Source organism: Hyperolius riggenbachi, chromosome 2, assembly GCF_040937935.1.
Source record: "Hyperolius riggenbachi isolate aHypRig1 chromosome 2, aHypRig1.pri, whole genome shotgun sequence".
Lineage (NCBI taxonomy): Eukaryota > Metazoa > Chordata > Amphibia > Anura > Hyperoliidae > Hyperolius > Hyperolius riggenbachi.
This window is the reverse complement of record NC_090647.1, coordinates 75099842-75116958: the sequence shown is the minus strand read 5'-3', so window position 1 is coordinate 75116958 and position 17117 is coordinate 75099842. Positions and strand designations below refer to the sequence as shown.

The window sequence follows — 17117 nt, the reverse complement described above, 5'->3', positions numbered from 1 at the left end:
TAACGCGGCTTAATCCACTAGAACGCACAGTATGCTGCACTTCAAACGAACGTGCAGCGTTACTGTGTAACGCAACGTGGGCACAGTGAACAGCCCATTGATTTTTCATTGCTGTGCGGTGGGGTGCGTTACAGGCTGCACTAACGTGCGCCTGTAACGTCTCACTGTGAAAGCAGCCTTAGTGTGTGTGTGTGTTATTGTGTATGTGTATTAGTCTGTGTAGCAACCTTAAAATGGGACTCCAGACAAAATTGTTTTGCTTTGTTTTAGCTTTGGACATAATGGGCAAAAGGTATGTACTCACATGCGATAATTGTGGGCCGAAACAAGCTATAAAAAAACCTTTTCAGCTGACAATGGAGTGTGTGTACAGGGCTGCCCAATCTATCCTGCTTGGACATGAGGGGGGTTGTTAAGGAACCATTATGCTGTATCCATAGCGACCCCCCCGAGCAAGACCAATCGCAATGTTATTTCCGCTCCCCCTACCCGCAGGAATCCACTTTCTTTGTGCACTGATAGTCCTCCCTCTGCCCACTCTCCATAGCAATAGAAGGCATCGCAAGCCTGAAGGCTATGGATTTATCTGTACAGCATTGGTACCCAAAATGTCACCCGAGCAAACCTTGTCGGATCCCCAACGGGTGACAATTAACGCATATGTGGACTTCGCTTTAGATCCTCTGACAACATTTACTGCTGTCTGACTCGCCAGTAGAAAGATTTCCTCTTTGGAAGAAGTAAGGTAAAATCTTCAGGAGATCCCAGATAACTATAAAACCCGTTTGCTTTAGTGGTGACAGAAGTAACACCTCTTCCCTAATCCTACCGAAACAAACACAAGTTTTGTCTGAAGTTCCAGTTGCAGCAGAAAAAGGCATCTGTTATCTCACGCATAGGAAGGAAGCGGACTGATAGATGTCTCCATACCCCCAGGATAGGCCATCAGAGGCGGTGAGGTCTGCGCGGCGCTGTGCGGTCACATGTAGAGCGGTCTGTCTGTGTGTCTGTGTGTGTGTGTGGGTGTGTACAACATGCGTTGTATGAGACAAGCACAGCCACGCTCATAATCTACACGCTCAAAGTCCAAAGACCCAGCTATTGTTAGATCAGCCTGTGAACTGCTCAGAGACACTCTCGCCACAAACACCTAGGCATACATCATTAATAACAGATACTATAAAAGGAAGCAGCATGTCTGGGGAAAGAGACGGGGTTAATCATCGACAGAAGTCAGAAACGGAATGAAGAACACTCCTTTATCAAAAATTCTTTATCAGATCTGTTATCGTACCATGCAGCCTCAGTGCCAGCTCTGGTAATCAGACCTACGCCCATCCATATAACACATAACACTGGCAGACCTCCTCCGCCCATCCACATAACACTGGCAAACCTCTGACATCCCCACCTTTTCCTGCTTTGCAGTTCTCCAATGCTGGCTAGTGCTTACAGTACCTGGGCCAGGGAAAACTGGACTGTAAACACTGCCCTTTGTGCTATAAGCTTACATATAGACATCTGTGTAGTTACTGGGGTCGAGTGACTCTGCTCAGGGACGGATCTAGGGGCGGAAAAATTTGGATGGGGAATGGCAGTTTAGGCGCCAAAACCTGATCTTAAGGTGCCAAAACCTGACCTTTAGGTGCCAAAACTGGATGGGGAATGGCAGTTTAGGCGCCAAAACTGACCTTTAGGCGCCAAAACCTGACCTTGCCCCAGGCGCAACTTGGTCTAGATCCGTCCCTGTTCTGCTGCATCCCAGTTGGCTGACAATATGCAGAAAAAGTTGCTGGCACTAGATAGGCAGGGATGATGTTTACTGTAGTCTGTTACCTGTGCTCACAGTGAATCAGGAGTCAACAAAAAGGCAATAGAGAGCTGGGCACTAGGAAGCCATACCCCTACTGCTGTTAGTGGTCTGCCTTTTAAAGCGGACCGGAACTCAGAACTTCCTCTCTGCTCTAAAAGATAAACAACAGCATAATAACATTTAACGAAAAACATTTCTTTGTTACAGCTGATACAAATCCTGCAATAAATCTGCAGAATCAAAGCAGTACTGCAGAGAAGCAAGTAAAGTATATGGTACTGCACTGCCAGACATCCGGCACCCACATCATTCCACCCAACACGCGTAGGTGCAGATTTATGTAAACAATAATACATATAAACTCGTTTTGTTTTGTTTACACTGTGCAGTCAACCTTTATGCAAGATAAACATATCAGTTAAATGACGTTGTTGTTATTGTGGAAGTAATCAATGGAAGTAGCACAGGTGGGGTGAAAGTGATACCATCTTCTACTTAACTCAAAGTGGAACTCTATGGAACGCTTTACTTTCAGTTTATGGCAATTTGTGTTTCGGTTTTGGTTGAAAAGACCCCAAGAAGATTCTAACATGAAAGCAGACCTGAACTCAGAACTTCCTCTCTGCGCTAAAAGATAAGCAACAGCATAATAGCCTTTAAAGAAAAAAATAGTTTGTTGCAGATAATACAAATCCTGCAATAATCTGCAGTGTGTCTACTTCCTGCTTTCATGTAAGCAGACATATTGTTAACATCCTGTGCTTTCAAATTAGCCTCTCTGCCATGGCAGTCAACTGACACAGGGGAGAGATCAGATTACAATTTGTGATGAGTCACAGATGAGGGGGAATTAGACAGGCTAATCTCTCTAAATACATACAGGGTGCATTTCTCTATGTTTTTCTTCTGTCCTGTGCAAGAGTTCAGGTCCACTTTAATGTTGTACTGATCCATATGAGGATATTAATTTCTATGGCAGGGGTCCCCAAACATTTTGGGTCGAGGGCCAGGTCAACATACTTCAGACTGCTGGGGGGCCGGACTATACATAAAATGACGTAGAAGTCTTTACGGGCCAGATAGTGAAGCATACCCAGGTGACAACCTGCAGTGGACAGCAGTATCACCTGATGTAGAATTTGATTGGAAACCAGTGAATTCCTGCTTTCTGGCTTCCATGTTGATGGGTGGTGCCAACACTGCAATTTTATATGCGGACCACCAATATTTAAAGAAGTAGCTGATCGCATCTATAAGTAATACATTTTCTGTGTGGGGGGCCGGTAAAAAAAGCCTCAGGGGGCCACATTCGGCCTGCGGGCCTTAGTTTGAGGACCACTGTTCTATGGCTTCCTAGTGCCCGGCTCTCTATTGCCTTTTTCCCAGCTGACTGGAAACGCCTAATGAGCGCATATGGACTGAGCATGCGCAAGTTCCTGAGCTGCGTGAGCCCGATGCATGTGAATGAGCCTATTACAACTGGACATGCGCAAGTTCACAAATTGTGCATGCCCAGTAAGAAGAAGCAGAGTTCCGTGCTTGCACAGAAGAATTCCTCTTGCTGGGCATGCATGATACAGGAATTTGCACACGACCAGTTCAAATGCGCTAATCCACTTGCCGGCATCTGCTTGTTACAGCTGGTGACTGACGAGGTGGAAAATCTGCACTTTGATATCCTGATAAAACGTTATAGTAGCTATGATTGCTTGCAGAGCACTTACCGGTACTCAATTTGTGTGTATATGTGTTTGTGTGCATATAGACATACACATACTGTATGTTGAATGTTAAAACTGCTTTCTATGTATATTATAAACACTACATATGTAACTATTGTGCCATATTTCTCTTTGTATACGACTGGGAGCTGACAGATAAGTTCCTTGTGTCTGAACACAGAGGTCTGTGTAATGCTTGGGACGCAACATGCAATTTACTGTCAGACGGTTTGAATCAATTATTTCCGACAGGTCCGATCTGATTTCCGATTGTTTTTCTGATTGCTTTTGTATAGAAGTGATCAAATCGATCAGAAAAACGATTGTAAATCAAACCAGACTTGTCGGAAATAATAGTTAGGTCCACAGCATACAGTTTTCTGGCAGATTTACCTGCCAGATTGATTATTTCCAACATGTCCGATTTGAATTTTGTTCGATTTTTCCTTTTTTTCAATAGTATTTCTGATCAATTTTTCAATCGATTTCCATAAAAGAAAATGGACATCGATCAGAAAAGCAATTGGAAAATCGATCGAAATTCAGACATGTTAGAAATAATCGATCTAGCAGGTAAATCTGCCTGAAAATTGTACGGTGTGTACCTAGCATAAGGCTTCTTGTAGTCAGCAATTATGGCACCTTTAGCCTTAAAGGAAGCAAACATTTTTTGCCCCATGATATACTTACTGGGGGCTTCCTCCAGCCCCTTGAAGCCATCTCCGCTCGCAGCCGGCAGCCTGCGCCATGTAAGCTTCCCCCAATCAGCTTACAGGGGTGGGGAGGGAAGGGATGCAGTCGGGGAGCCGCGATATACAGGAGGCGGGGAAGCGGCGGTGAGTGGCAGCATCAATGTAAACAGCCAGCTAGCGACAATCTGTGTGTCTCTAGCCTAGCGGTTTTTTATAAGGGAGGACAGCAGAGCAGGGGGGGGGGGGGGGGGGCAGCTGGAGGGACAGTATAAAGACGCAAAGGCTGGTGATAGTATGCCGAATGTGCCTCTGTGTCCTATACTGATTGCAGAAACCCACGGTGTTAAACCCCCTAGTGACCAGGCCATTTTTAATTAAATAGGCCACTGCAGCTTTAAGGCTAAGCTGCAGGGCTGCACAACTCAGCGATTCACCCCTCCTTTTCTACCCACCAACAGAGCTCTTTGTTGGTGGGGTCTGATCGCTCCCCAATGTTTATTTATTTTTTTACAAATATTTTTATTATTATTTTTTAAATAAAAAAGCCTGTTTCTTTAATAATTTTTTACCTCCCTCCCCCCGCCAGCCTATCACAGTGATCGGCTGTGATAGGCTTCAGCTTATCACCGCCGATCGCTTCTGTGTCCCCCAGGGGGAGAGCCGTGTCACACAGCTGTCCCCAGTACAGCGCTGCCTTAGATCGCAGCATTGTACTACCCTATTAGACGAAGATCGCCGCTGGGAGACTGAAGGCGGAAGCAGGAGATGCAAGCGCAGCGTGCGAGCGATCTCCTGCTAGCCCTCTAGAAGGCCGTTCACGCCAATCGGCGTGGAGCAGTCCTGGGGCTGCCGCACTGCTCACACTAATTGGCGTGGAGCAGTCAGCAAGTATTTAAGGCAGGGAACACACTTGTCTCTCAGTTTTCTGCGTGCGTTTTTCTGCATACATGTTCTGCACAGCAAGTGTGTTTCTATGCAGGAAAACGCGCACATTTTTTCACAGCAGCTGATGTAATTGATACAGAAAACTGACAAAATGTGCAGGTCATGATGCAGAATGTCAGTTTTTTTTCTGCGTGCAAAACACACATTCAGGCTGGGTTCACATATGACATAGCATGTAAAAGTAGCTTTTTATGTCATGTTTTATGTTGTCATTAAGGATTTTTTGCATTTTTCATACGTTTTTGCTGTGTTTGCGTTTTTTTTTAACGCAGATGCGTTTTTCATGCGTTTTTATATTTACATTTATGCAAAACACTAGGAAGACAACAGGAAGCGGAAATACTTCAGAAATCTTAATTTTTTTAAATAAAATGCATCAAAAACACATACAAGACGCAATCCATTGCATTCCCATTGACTTTCATTATGTGCGTTTTGGCAGAGTTCCTGCATATTATGCAACAAAACCATCGTTTTCAGACTGCATATTGTAAATCGCAGGTCTATGCTGATTTTTTTCTGCGTCCCATTGACTAACATTGCTGCATAAAATGCAATTGATTAACCTGAGTTCTCAGTTTTTCAGTGCAGAAAACGCGTACAAAAGTGTGTCAAGTGTGTTCCCTGCCTCTGTGAAAATAAACTGCTGAAATAAACAATTGTACCTCTCCTCCTATTCCTAAAAATGACTTTTTTAATTACACATATCACAAATTTTAAACTTAAAAAAGTAGACTTATTGTTTTGTCTCTGCTCAATGACACAGTCTTTCAATGGTCCCAGAGAGTTAAAATATATGAACTATTGAACTTTATATTATATACAGTCAGAAGCTACGCTCATTAACTGGGTCCCGACTGGAGAGAAACTGTCATTGGCATATCAGAATGTTAACTCTTTCAGGCAGAAAATGAAGAAAAAGGAACACCGCCTTGTTATTGTCATACTTGGCACTGTACATTCACAAGTCTATCTCATCATGTAACTTAAGGTTCCCTTTCTGCTATACTGTACTTTACAATGGCATGTCTTCCATACAAGATCAAGAAGTTAGGTGCTTCCTGACTCTGCAGAGCCAGACTGCTGCAAATTTTAGGACAAAATCCCGGAAGCATCCAGCTGGCACCTGGTCACAATACTATTGTTTACAGAACAGAAGTTTAACAAATGTATAAAATACAAATATATATAGTACTGTGCGGAAGTCGAAGTTTCGGGTCAGATTGGCTCAGCAGTGTTTTGTTGTTCCACAGCAGGCTCCAGACATGCATAGGTCATATGCCATGGAGCAGTGATGGCTAACCTTGGCACTCCAGCTGTGACAAAACTAAAAATCCCATCATGCCTCTACCTCCTCAGGTTATGCTTAGAGCTGTAAAAGTATTGCAATGCCTCATGGGACTTGTAGTTCCACCACAGCTGGAGTGTCAAGGTTAGCCATCACTGCCATAGAGCTACTGTATGTCCTCACACGGTCTCGCCTACTTAAGTCTGTTGTCTGTGTGCCGTGATGAATCAGGAAAAAAAGGCGCAGGAGCCCTTACGGAAAAAAAGGGCATCTATTGTAAAAGCCGCAATTTGGGTGATGAAATTTATCTTCTTCGCCGCCAATTGCGGCTTTTATAATTACCACAATTTGCAGCAAAGAAGGTAAATTATTTTGCATATCCGCATGCCTTGGCGTCCGCAATTCAATCAGGCACCTCTGCGCCGAGGCATGCTGATATGCACATTACGGCATTGCACAGCGGGTGCAATTTGCATGGCCGCATGCCTCGGCGCCAGCAATGCTATCGGGTACCACCGGGTGTCAAAATTGACTTTATTAATCGTAAATTGCGGCTCTGTGGTGGTGGGGGGAGGGACCTTATTTTCCCCTAATGGACCAGAGCAGTTTTGACGCTTTAGCTGCGTCCCTTTTTAATCAGCAATAACTTCATCTGTACTTGTGCCACTTAAAGAGACTCTGTACCAAAAATTACAAAGTTTTTTCTACCATCCTACAAGTTCCTAAAGCTGTTTTAAAGAGGAACTGTAACGGTAAAACGTCCCCTGGGGGGTACTCACCTCGGGTGGGGGAAGCCTCAGGATCCTAATGAGGCTTCCCACGCCGTCCTGCGTCTCTCGGGGGTCTCGCTGTAGCCCTCCGTACAGCCGTGACGCAATATTTACCTTCCTGGCTCCTGCGCAAGCGCTCTGATGGCTGTCGGCTCCAAAGTAGGCGGAAATACCCGATCGCCGTCGGGTCCGCTCTACTGCGCAGGCGCAAGTCTCCGGCGCCTGCGCAGTAGAGCGGACCCGACGGAGATCGGGTATTTCCATCTATTTCCGAGCCGAATGCAGCCACAGCGCCCCTGCTGGAGCCAGCAAAGGTAAATATTGAAATTACAGTCGGGCCTGTCGCCGGCTGTTCAGAGGGCTGCAGCAAGACCCCCGTGGGACGCAGGACGGCGTGGGAAGCCTCATTAGGATCCGGAGGCTTCCCCCACCCAGGGTGAGTACCCCCCATGGGATCTTTTTCATGTTATAGAGTCTCTTTAATGTGCTCTGCCTTACAGCAGCACTTTCTACTATAACTGTCTCTGTAATAAATCAATGTCAGACTTGTCGGCCTGTGTCTGGAAGGCTGCCAACTCTTCCGTGCTGGTCTGTTTATGCACAGTCTGCAGGCCCCTCTATGCACACTCCAGTGTGTGTGTATTTACATAAGCCAGCTCTCTGCTATCTTATCAGTGATAGAAGAGAGCTGGATAACAATCCTCCTCTGTTAGGCTGTGAAAGTAGCTGGCTGACACATACTGAGGAATTACAAACACAGGGACAGGCAGGGCTGTCTGCAGGAAGCCTGTAATGTTCAGTGCATGAGAGAAGCAGGGGACAGAAGGTAAACACACAAATGATCTTTTGAGATTCAAAAGGTACAGACTAACCAGCAAGCTCATGGTGACCCAGAACTCATTGGAGTGTGTAAGGGACTACAATGGTCCTAAAAGCCCCCTTACTAAGATGTTAAGAAAAACAAAAATTTGCTTTCCTAAAACAGAAAGAATTTGCGATAATTCAGGTTGGAGTGAGCTCGAGATGTCTCCCAGAGCACCACTGCTGAATATATGCAAATTAACCATTGTACCCTTAGAAGCTAAACACACCTCCAGAACCGCTGGAATGCAATGATGTGTCAGCTTGTTAAATTGTACAGAGCCATAATAATCCAACATGCATACAGACTGTTTCGGATTGTTTGATCCTCATCAGTGCATGGCATGGATTAATTTGGCTCTATGGAGTAGGGCTTGTAAACCGAGAGGTACAGACTAACCAGCAAGCTCATGGTGACCCAGAACTCATTGGAGTGTGTAAGGGACTCTTTGTAGAGATTCAAAAGGAAAGCTGTATACATCCTGCTTGTGTATGGATGTATTTTCTATGTGTGGACATACTGTACATCAATCTACTTCCTGTTTTGGTGGCCATTTTGTTTGTTTATAAACAAACTTTTTAAAACTGTTTTTGACTACTTTTAATGCGGCGGGGAGCTGCGAAATTGTGACAGAGGGTAATAGGAGGTGTCCCCTAACACACTGGTATGTTTACTTTTGTGCGATTTTAACAATACCGATTCTCTTTAAATGATCTATATATCGTTTTTTTCAAGACAAGACATTTGTTTCAAGACATCTGGGCACCCCCCAGGTGCCCAGATGTGCCAAATTATTAAATCCCCCCTCCCCTTAGTTAATCAAATGCCCCCAAGTAAATATGTACCCCCCTTTACATATCCTACCCCCCACCCCCCATTATTGAATGCCAGATGTGCCCCCCCCTTCATCAGGAAGCCCCCTCCTTGCACAAATCATTAAAAAAAACCTCCAGCAAGCCTTCTCACTCACCTTACCTCGTTCCTGTGACTATCCTGAAGCCCGAGCCTCCGATCCCCGCTCTGCATTCAGCCGCGTATCGCCGGTTACCCGGGTCCTGGCTTGATAACGTCATCAAGCCGGGACCCGAGTAGTCGGCAATACGCGGTTGATCGCAAATCGGGGATCGGAGGCTCGGGCTTCAGGTTAGTCGCAGGAACGAGGTAAGGTGAGTGAGGCTGCTTGCTGGATGATTTTTTTTATGATTTCTGCACGGAGGGGGACAGATGAAGGATCGCTGCTGTTGACTACTGCAGCGATCGTTCATGGGAGGAGGGTGGACTAATTGGCTATAAGGGAACATGTTCCCTTTCACTAATTAGTAATGCAGCTGACAGTGCCGGGGGGTGTGCTCTGAAGCGCACCCGATTGTGCACAGCAGGGCTGCAAACGTAGTCAGTATATCTACGTCATGGTAGCTTGGAAGGTGCCACAGATGATGTAGATCTACTGTAGCAGTACAGAAAGTGGTTAAGCATCGGTAGTGGAGGGTTCTGTGTGAGAGTAGGGTTAGGTTTAGCCATAGTAAAATATTGGTAAATATTACTGATATTTTACTATCGGAATCGCTAGTTTTAGTGATATTCTACTAGTGCACTTTTTCCAGGCTCCTTTATTTCATGTATGTGTGCCGTGGTACACACAAGCCGACACCTTTCCTCTGGGCAGCAGAATGCGTTGACATGCATGGCAATGATTGACACACCTCCATACAGCACCACAACACAGTGTGACACCGGAGACATGTAAAGTTGTCTATGTCAGCACAATGGAGTTATGAGAGCCGACCCTCAGGCACTTCAGGAAAAATGTTGCAGAGCATCATTGCTCTAAAAATAGCCTCATGAATGGTTTTGATTAGTTATGAAATTTTCTAAAATGTGCAAAAAACAAAAGTAAAATATCAATAAAATCAAGATTTGGTGTGATCGCCCTTTTGCCTCAATGTGGAAGTGTTTTTTAAAGGACCACTCCAGCGAAAAAAGTAAGCAGTTAAAGTCTGTCAGAACCGACAGGTTTAGGACTAGTCCATCACCGCATGGGGGATTCTCAGGGTTTTCTTTATTTTTAAAAGCATTTATTGAACAGCAGTTTAAATGCCAACATATTAAGATACCAGTCAGCCTCCCTAATCACTTGCATACTATTTTGGCAGTTAGATTTAGTAACTGCGGTTCAGGAAATGTTTTTGAAAACAAAGAAAAAACAGAGAATCCCCCATGAGGAGATGAACTAGTCCAAGACCCGTCGGTTCTGTCGGATTTTAACTGATTTTTTTTTCACTGGAGTGGGCCTTTAACCTCCCAGGCAGTGTAATTATTTCCAGATCTTAGGGTATTTTCTGAATGTTTCAGACCCTAAAACCATGAAAAAAATCATGCTGCCAGAAAGCCAGCAGCAGCCCCTGCACTCACTCACCTCCCTGGGCTCCAGTGCTGCAATTCTTCCTCCGTCCTCCGGGTGGCGCTGTAACTCTGTAGTGAGACCACAGACGGTGATCTCACCAGAGCCTCCGTGGAGAGGAAGTAGAATGGCTGCCTGCGTCTGGATCCCTCGGGGAGGTGAATAAAAACGCCCGCTGCACTTCACTGCGTCTGCTCTGCATTGATCTCCCGGTGGCTAGCCCGAGGTTACTGCCAGGGAGGTTAAAGGATAACAGAGCTGAAACCGTCCCCCTTCGTTCTCTTCCACATAACCCCCCCCCCAGCAGCTACTCCTGGGTCAGCGAGTCAGGCGGAAGTGCACAGGTGCTGGCTCACGGCCAGGAGCAATCCAGGCATGTGCACAACATAGTAGTGACACATGCGCAGAGTGCTCCCAGCCATGCGATCAAGGACGTGTGCAGCTGGGCCAGCGCCTGCGCACAACTGCCCGATTCGGACTGCTCCCTACTATACATACCTGCAGATCTTGGTGTCTTATTTGCTTTAGTCTTCGTTATAATCCCTGACTGGCCTGGTGATTGAGCTCTTCCAGCATGTCCGATCAATGCATTAAACTGATTTTCGGGCTGAAATCGATCAAATCGTTGATCGGGCGAGCGATTTTCATCTGATTCAATCAAATTATTGAATTAGATGGTCAGGCTGCAAAATCACTAGGTGTATATGCACCATTACTATTGCTTGATTCCTCATTTTATGATTGCATTGCACCTGTACGAGCCGGGGACTGATGCCACCCTGATATTTTTGATTAGAGCAAGAAGTACCATTTATTGGCTAACTTAAAAGAATAAAGATGGCCATACACTGATAGATTTCTGTCAGATGCCTGTGAGGATTCTATCTGATGTGTGCCACACACTAGGAACAGATTTCCAATAGATTTCAGAATGAAATCTATTGGAAATCTATCTTAAGGCATTATTGGACCATGAGATCCAATGCAACTCTACGGGCCATCGATTTGCCATCCTGTCAGATTAAATCGATCGAAATCGGCCGGAAATCAATTGATCTTCGATTTGCGGCTGATCGATCAATTCGCTGAAATCGACCAGTGTGTGGTCCCCTTAAAAGTAAGCAAGCTTTCGGGCTGTATAGCCTTCGTTGGGCTTCAATCCTGTTTGCTCACAAGATATTGGAGCAGACATCTATATACGTGCAACATCAAAAGCGGATACATAGATTTTTTTTCAAGCATAAATATGCATAAATTAAAATGCCGTAAGAGGATTGAAGCCTGATGAAGGCTATACAGCCGAAAGCTTGCTCACTCTTGTTCTTTTAAGTTAGCCAATAAATGGTATCATCCCGATTTCAAACTTCTTGCTTTTACTGATGGCTAACACAGTACAATACCCTACTGATACTACTAAACTGATATTATTGATGTTATTGTATTACGGAGATGAATCTCATAGCTCCCAACTGTCCCTCTTTTGGAGGAACAGCCCCTCTTTCTCCCTCATTTGTCCCTATTTCATACAGTTCTATGTAAATATATGTATTTTCTACTAAAAATTAAATTTTTGACTTTTTTCCCCATCCAATAAACTGTTATATTTCTTATAGTCAAATGATAATATGAAAAAATGAACCAGAATAGACTAAGGCCACATACACACATCAGACCATAGTCTTTTGAAAATGAAAGATCACAGACCAATCTTACCACCCTTCATGTAGTATGAGAGCCATACTCTACACAGTCTGTTCTATGAAGCTGAACTCCACATCAGAAAAAAACCTTTGCAAGATGCTGAACACACAGATGCTGTACAGACACATAAGATCAGTATCTGCAAAAGATCTGTTCCTGCCAAGAATCCATTCCTGCAAATTGCAATGATAGTCTATGAGATCTGCAGATCATCATACACACATGATTTAACTGACATTCATCTGCAGATCAGATCCACCAGGATGGATTTTCAGATCTGCGGATGATTGCTTGATCTGCAGATGAATGTCAGTTAAATCATGTGTGTATGCTGATCTGCAGATCTCATAGACTATCATTGCAATTTGCAGGAATGGATTTTTGGCAGGAACAGATCTTTTGCAGATACTGATCTTTTGTGTCTGTACAGCATCTGTGTGTGCAGCATCTTGCAAAGATTTTTTTCTGATGTGGAGTTCAGCTCCATAGAAAAGACTGTGAAGGTATGGCTCTCATACTACATGAAGGGTGGTAAGATTGGTCTGTGATCTTTCATTTTCCAAAGACTATAGTCTGATGTGTGTATGAGCCTTAAGTCTCACCATGGAGAAGTACAAGCAAGAAGTTTTGAATCAAGATGTTACCATTTATTGGCTAACTTAGGAAAAAAAGCAGTACGCTTTCGGCTATGAAACCTTCGTCAGACTGATTCCTGTATACTGACAACATTTAGCTTAAAAAAACACTGGACATTAAAAAGGAGGTACAATGTTCTGCAATAAATGTCATTGGATGTCTAATTACAACATCAAGAGGGTCTCATGATGGGCATACATGGCGCGATAGTTGTTATCAATCGAGCCGCTGATGGCTCGATTGATAATATTCAACCTGTCCGATCACCGCGGCGGATCGACTCCGCGCTTGATCCATGCGCCCGCGCAGATGAGCCGGCATCGATTCCGGAGCAGAATTGCACTGTGTATGCCCAGCATCACAGGGATGCTAGCTCATTTATGACAAAAAAGATAAGACCACTTGTCTGTTTGAACATCACATCCCACAGATTCAGTGTGGTGAGGAGACATCGTAACTCATTCAAACATAACTTGGTCAGGCTACATACAATGTTTGTTATAGGCTAAGCCAGGGGTTCTCAAACTGGGTGCCGCGGCACCCTGGTGCGCCTCGGGCACCTTTCAGGGGTGCCTCGGCACGCATCCCCATCCTTTATGCAATACCATCAGGTAATGCAACCACACATTGATATATAATTTGGCTGCATTACCTGCTAGTTAACCTTTAGTCCCCGCAACCATGGGTGAAGTTGAACATGAGAGGAATCGCAGTGCCTAAGCAGCATCACTAACTACTTGGATTGAGTCGTTACCTGCTAAGGGTCATAATGGCATTTCTGTAGTTGCTTTTGTCGAGGGGTGCCTTGAAAAAATTTCAAAGCCATCAAGGGTGCCCTCACCCCAAAAAAGTTTGGTAACCACTGGGCTAAGCAAATTGTAGAATTTAAAACCCTTCTTACTAGGACAAGGATTAAAAAGGAGAAGTACAAGCAAAAGGCTTTCAACCATGCATTACCAACTAAGTTAGTTTTGAAGCTTGACAATGACCCAAACACAAACAATATCCTGATCACCCATCTGCAGTGAACAGAGAAACAGATGGAGTGGCATCCACAGAGCCCTGACCTCAACATCACGGTGTCAGTCTGGGATTACTTGCAGAGACAGAAGCATGTGAGTCGCTCAGTGTCTGCGGTGTGGCAGATTCTCAAGAATGTTTGGACACCTCCCCACACAAGTACCTTCAGAAGATAAAAGCAAGAGTACCTTGAAGAATTGCTGCTGTTAAAGGACAACTGAAGCCAGAGGGACACGGAGAATGCCATATTTATTTCCTTTTAAAGTGGACCTGAAGTCTTGCACAGGACAGAAGGAAAAGATAGAGAAAAGCACCCTGTGTGTATTTAGAGAGTTTAGCCTGTCTAATTCTCCCTCATCTGTGACTAATCATAAATTGTAATTTGATCCCTCAGCTGTGTCAACTGACTGCCATGGCAGAGATCTCATTTGTAAACACAGGATGTTAACAATATGTCTGCTTCCATGAAAGCAGCAAGTAGACACACTGCAGATTTATTGCAGGATTTGTATCAGCTGTAACAAAGGATTTCTTTTCTTTAAAGGTTATTATGCTGTTGCGAATCTTTTAGAGCAGAGAGGAAGCTCTGAGCTCAGGTCCGCTTTAAACAATACTAAACAAGACTAGACTAAACAAATAGCCCCTGAACAAGCATGCAGCAGATCAGGTGTTTCTGACATTATTGTCAGAGCTGACAAGATTGTCTGCATGCTTGTTTCTGGTGTGATTCAGACACTACTGCAGCCAAATAGATCAGCCGGGCTGCCAGGGAACTGGTATTGCTTAAAGCAGACCTGAACTCAGACCTCCTCTCTGCTCGAAAAGGTACACAACAGCATAATAACCTTTAACCTCTTGAGGACCGCAGTGTTAAACCCCCCCTAAAGACCAGGCAATTTTTGATTAACTTGGCCACTGCAGCTTTAAAGCCGAGCTGCAGGGCGACACAACACAGCACAAAAGTGATTCTTCCCTCCTTTTCTCCCCACCAACAGAGCTCTCTGTTGGTGGGCTCTGATCGCCCCCCCCCCCAATGTTTGTTTGTTTATGTGTGTTTGTTTATTTGAATTTTTTTTTGTCAAATATATCGGGTTTTTTTTATTAGTTGTAAACCCCCCTCCCTCCCCCCGCTAGCCAATCCCCGTGATCAGCTGTCATAGGCTTCAGCCTATGACAGCCGATTACCTCTGCTGCTCAGGAGGGGACAGCCGTGTCACACGGCTGTCCCCAGTACAGCGCTGCTGCTGATCGCAGCGCTGTACATGTAAATAGACGGCGATTACGCTGTCTAACAGTCTCCCGAGCAGCTACCGCCGCTCAGAGACTGAAGGCTCCGCCCACCAAGCAGGAGATGCGAGCGCACCCTGCGCGCGATCTCCTGCAAAACACAGCCCCAGGACTTTACGCCAATTGGTGTTAGGCGCTGCCATTGGCTTAACGCGGGCGGCAACAGGTTAAACAAAAAACATTTATTTGTTACAGCTGTTATTAATTCAAAAATAAATCTGCACAGTTTTTACTTCCTGGTTCATGGAAGCAGACATATTGTTAACAGCCTGTGATTTTAAATGAGCTTCTCTGCCATCTCTGCAGTGGCAGTCAGCTGACACAGGGGAAAGATCAAATTACAACTTGTGATTAGACGCAAACAAAAGGAAATTAAACAGGCTAAACTCTCAAAGTACATACAGGGTGCATTTCTCTCTGTTTTCCTTCTGTCCTGTGCAAGAGTTCCGGTCCACTTCAAAAGGAAAACAAATATAGCAGCCTCCATATTCTTCTCACTTCAGTTGTCCCTTAAAGGCAAAGTCACATCAAATTCTGTTATCTTTTACATTTTTCATTTTAGTCAAAAAGGAAACACTTATCTAAGAAGTAGGAAGCGTCTGGAGCCTACAGAGGCTTCCTGGGCCCTCCGCACTCCTGCCGCAGCTCACCAGGACCATCCAGAAGGTCCGGGCCACATTCTTTTTGCGGCCGTGCTGCACCCGCAGGAGCACGGCTGTGCAGTGGTATATGCCGGCTCATGCACAAGTGGCGCTGGCTTACTGCACAGGGATGGCTGTGCTTGCACCCGCAGGAGCACGGCTGTGCAGTGGTATATGCCGGCTCATGCACAAGTGGCGCTGGCTTACTGCACAAGGGTGGCTGTGCTTGCACCCGCAGGAGCACGGCTGTGCAGTGGTATATGCCGGCTCATGCACAAGTGGCGCTGGCTTACTGCACATGGGCGGCTGTGCTTGCACCCGCAGGAGCACGGCTGTGCGGTGGTATATGCCGGCGCATGCACAAATGGCGCTGGCTTACTGCACAGTGGGTGGTTGTGCTGCACCCGCAGGAGCACGGCTGTGCAGTGGTATATGCCGGTTCATGCACAAGTGGCGCTGGCTTACTGCACAGGGGCGGCCTCTCCTGGGAATCTAGTGTGTGTACAGCAATACGTAGGTGAGAGATCTTGCTGGCAGATTGTCTCTGCCAAGTGCAGACTGAGGCATTGTTATCCAACTCACCCTGCCTGCTCCGTGCTGCTCCGTCATGCCACCACACCACTGGCTGTCCTGCCTCCATAGCAACAGAACACATTGCACGCTAGTGACGTGTCTGTACAGAACTCAGACCCAAACTATTGCCCAAGGGATCAAATCCTGGTCCCTGCTGGCGACAGTCCTTGTCCGTGTGTACGAGGCTAAAGACACAGGCTAACCTCTTGCAGGTTGTGTACACAATACAAGTGGCTTCCCAATTCAATGCAAACGTCATACAGAAAAATATAGGATTGCAGCACACATCTCCATTTATCTTAGTGTAAAGAGGCAAGTTACCGTGTAGACTTTGCGCAAACCTCACCCTCCCTGGATTGAATCCCAGCCAGGGCACTTCCCACACAGAGTTTGTATGTTCGCCCCGTGTCTCTGTGTGTTTCCTCCGGGCACTCTGGTTTCCTCCCACAGCCCAAAAACATACAGATTAGTTAGTTGGCCTTTCCCTAAAGAAAACAAAAAATTGGCTGTACACTACGACGGGACATACAACTCTGAGGGGCGGTTAGTGACAAAACTATATATACTTTGTAAAGCGCTGTGGAAGATGCCAGCACTATATAAATGCTAAATATACAATTATATACAGTATACACGAGCGCTATGGTTTACTACAGTTTGTAGTCCTTTGTAACCAAAAAGAAACAAATATTTATTATAATTACGATGGTGTATTTATATAGAGTTGACACCTTTCACTGCGCTTTACATAGTAAAACCTATAGTAT

At 45.2% G+C, this 17117-nt stretch overlaps 1 protein-coding gene across 2 annotated transcripts in view; it reads right to left on the bottom strand.

Moving 5' to 3' along the window:
- EXPH5 (exophilin 5) overlaps window positions 1–17117 on the bottom strand; it is a 150977-nt gene that overhangs the window by 47295 nt on the left and 86565 nt on the right. The window contains exon 1 of one of the 2 annotated variants that reach the window (XM_068266914.1): window positions 931–975. The exons of the other annotated variant lie outside the window; for it this stretch is intronic. Within the exon in view, the coding sequence (XP_068123015.1) occupies window positions 931–946 (16 nt within the window). The 5' untranslated portion in view covers window positions 947–975. Of the gene's footprint in view, window positions 1–930; window positions 976–17117 lie in introns of those variants that run through there. 2 annotated transcript variants of the gene reach the window in all.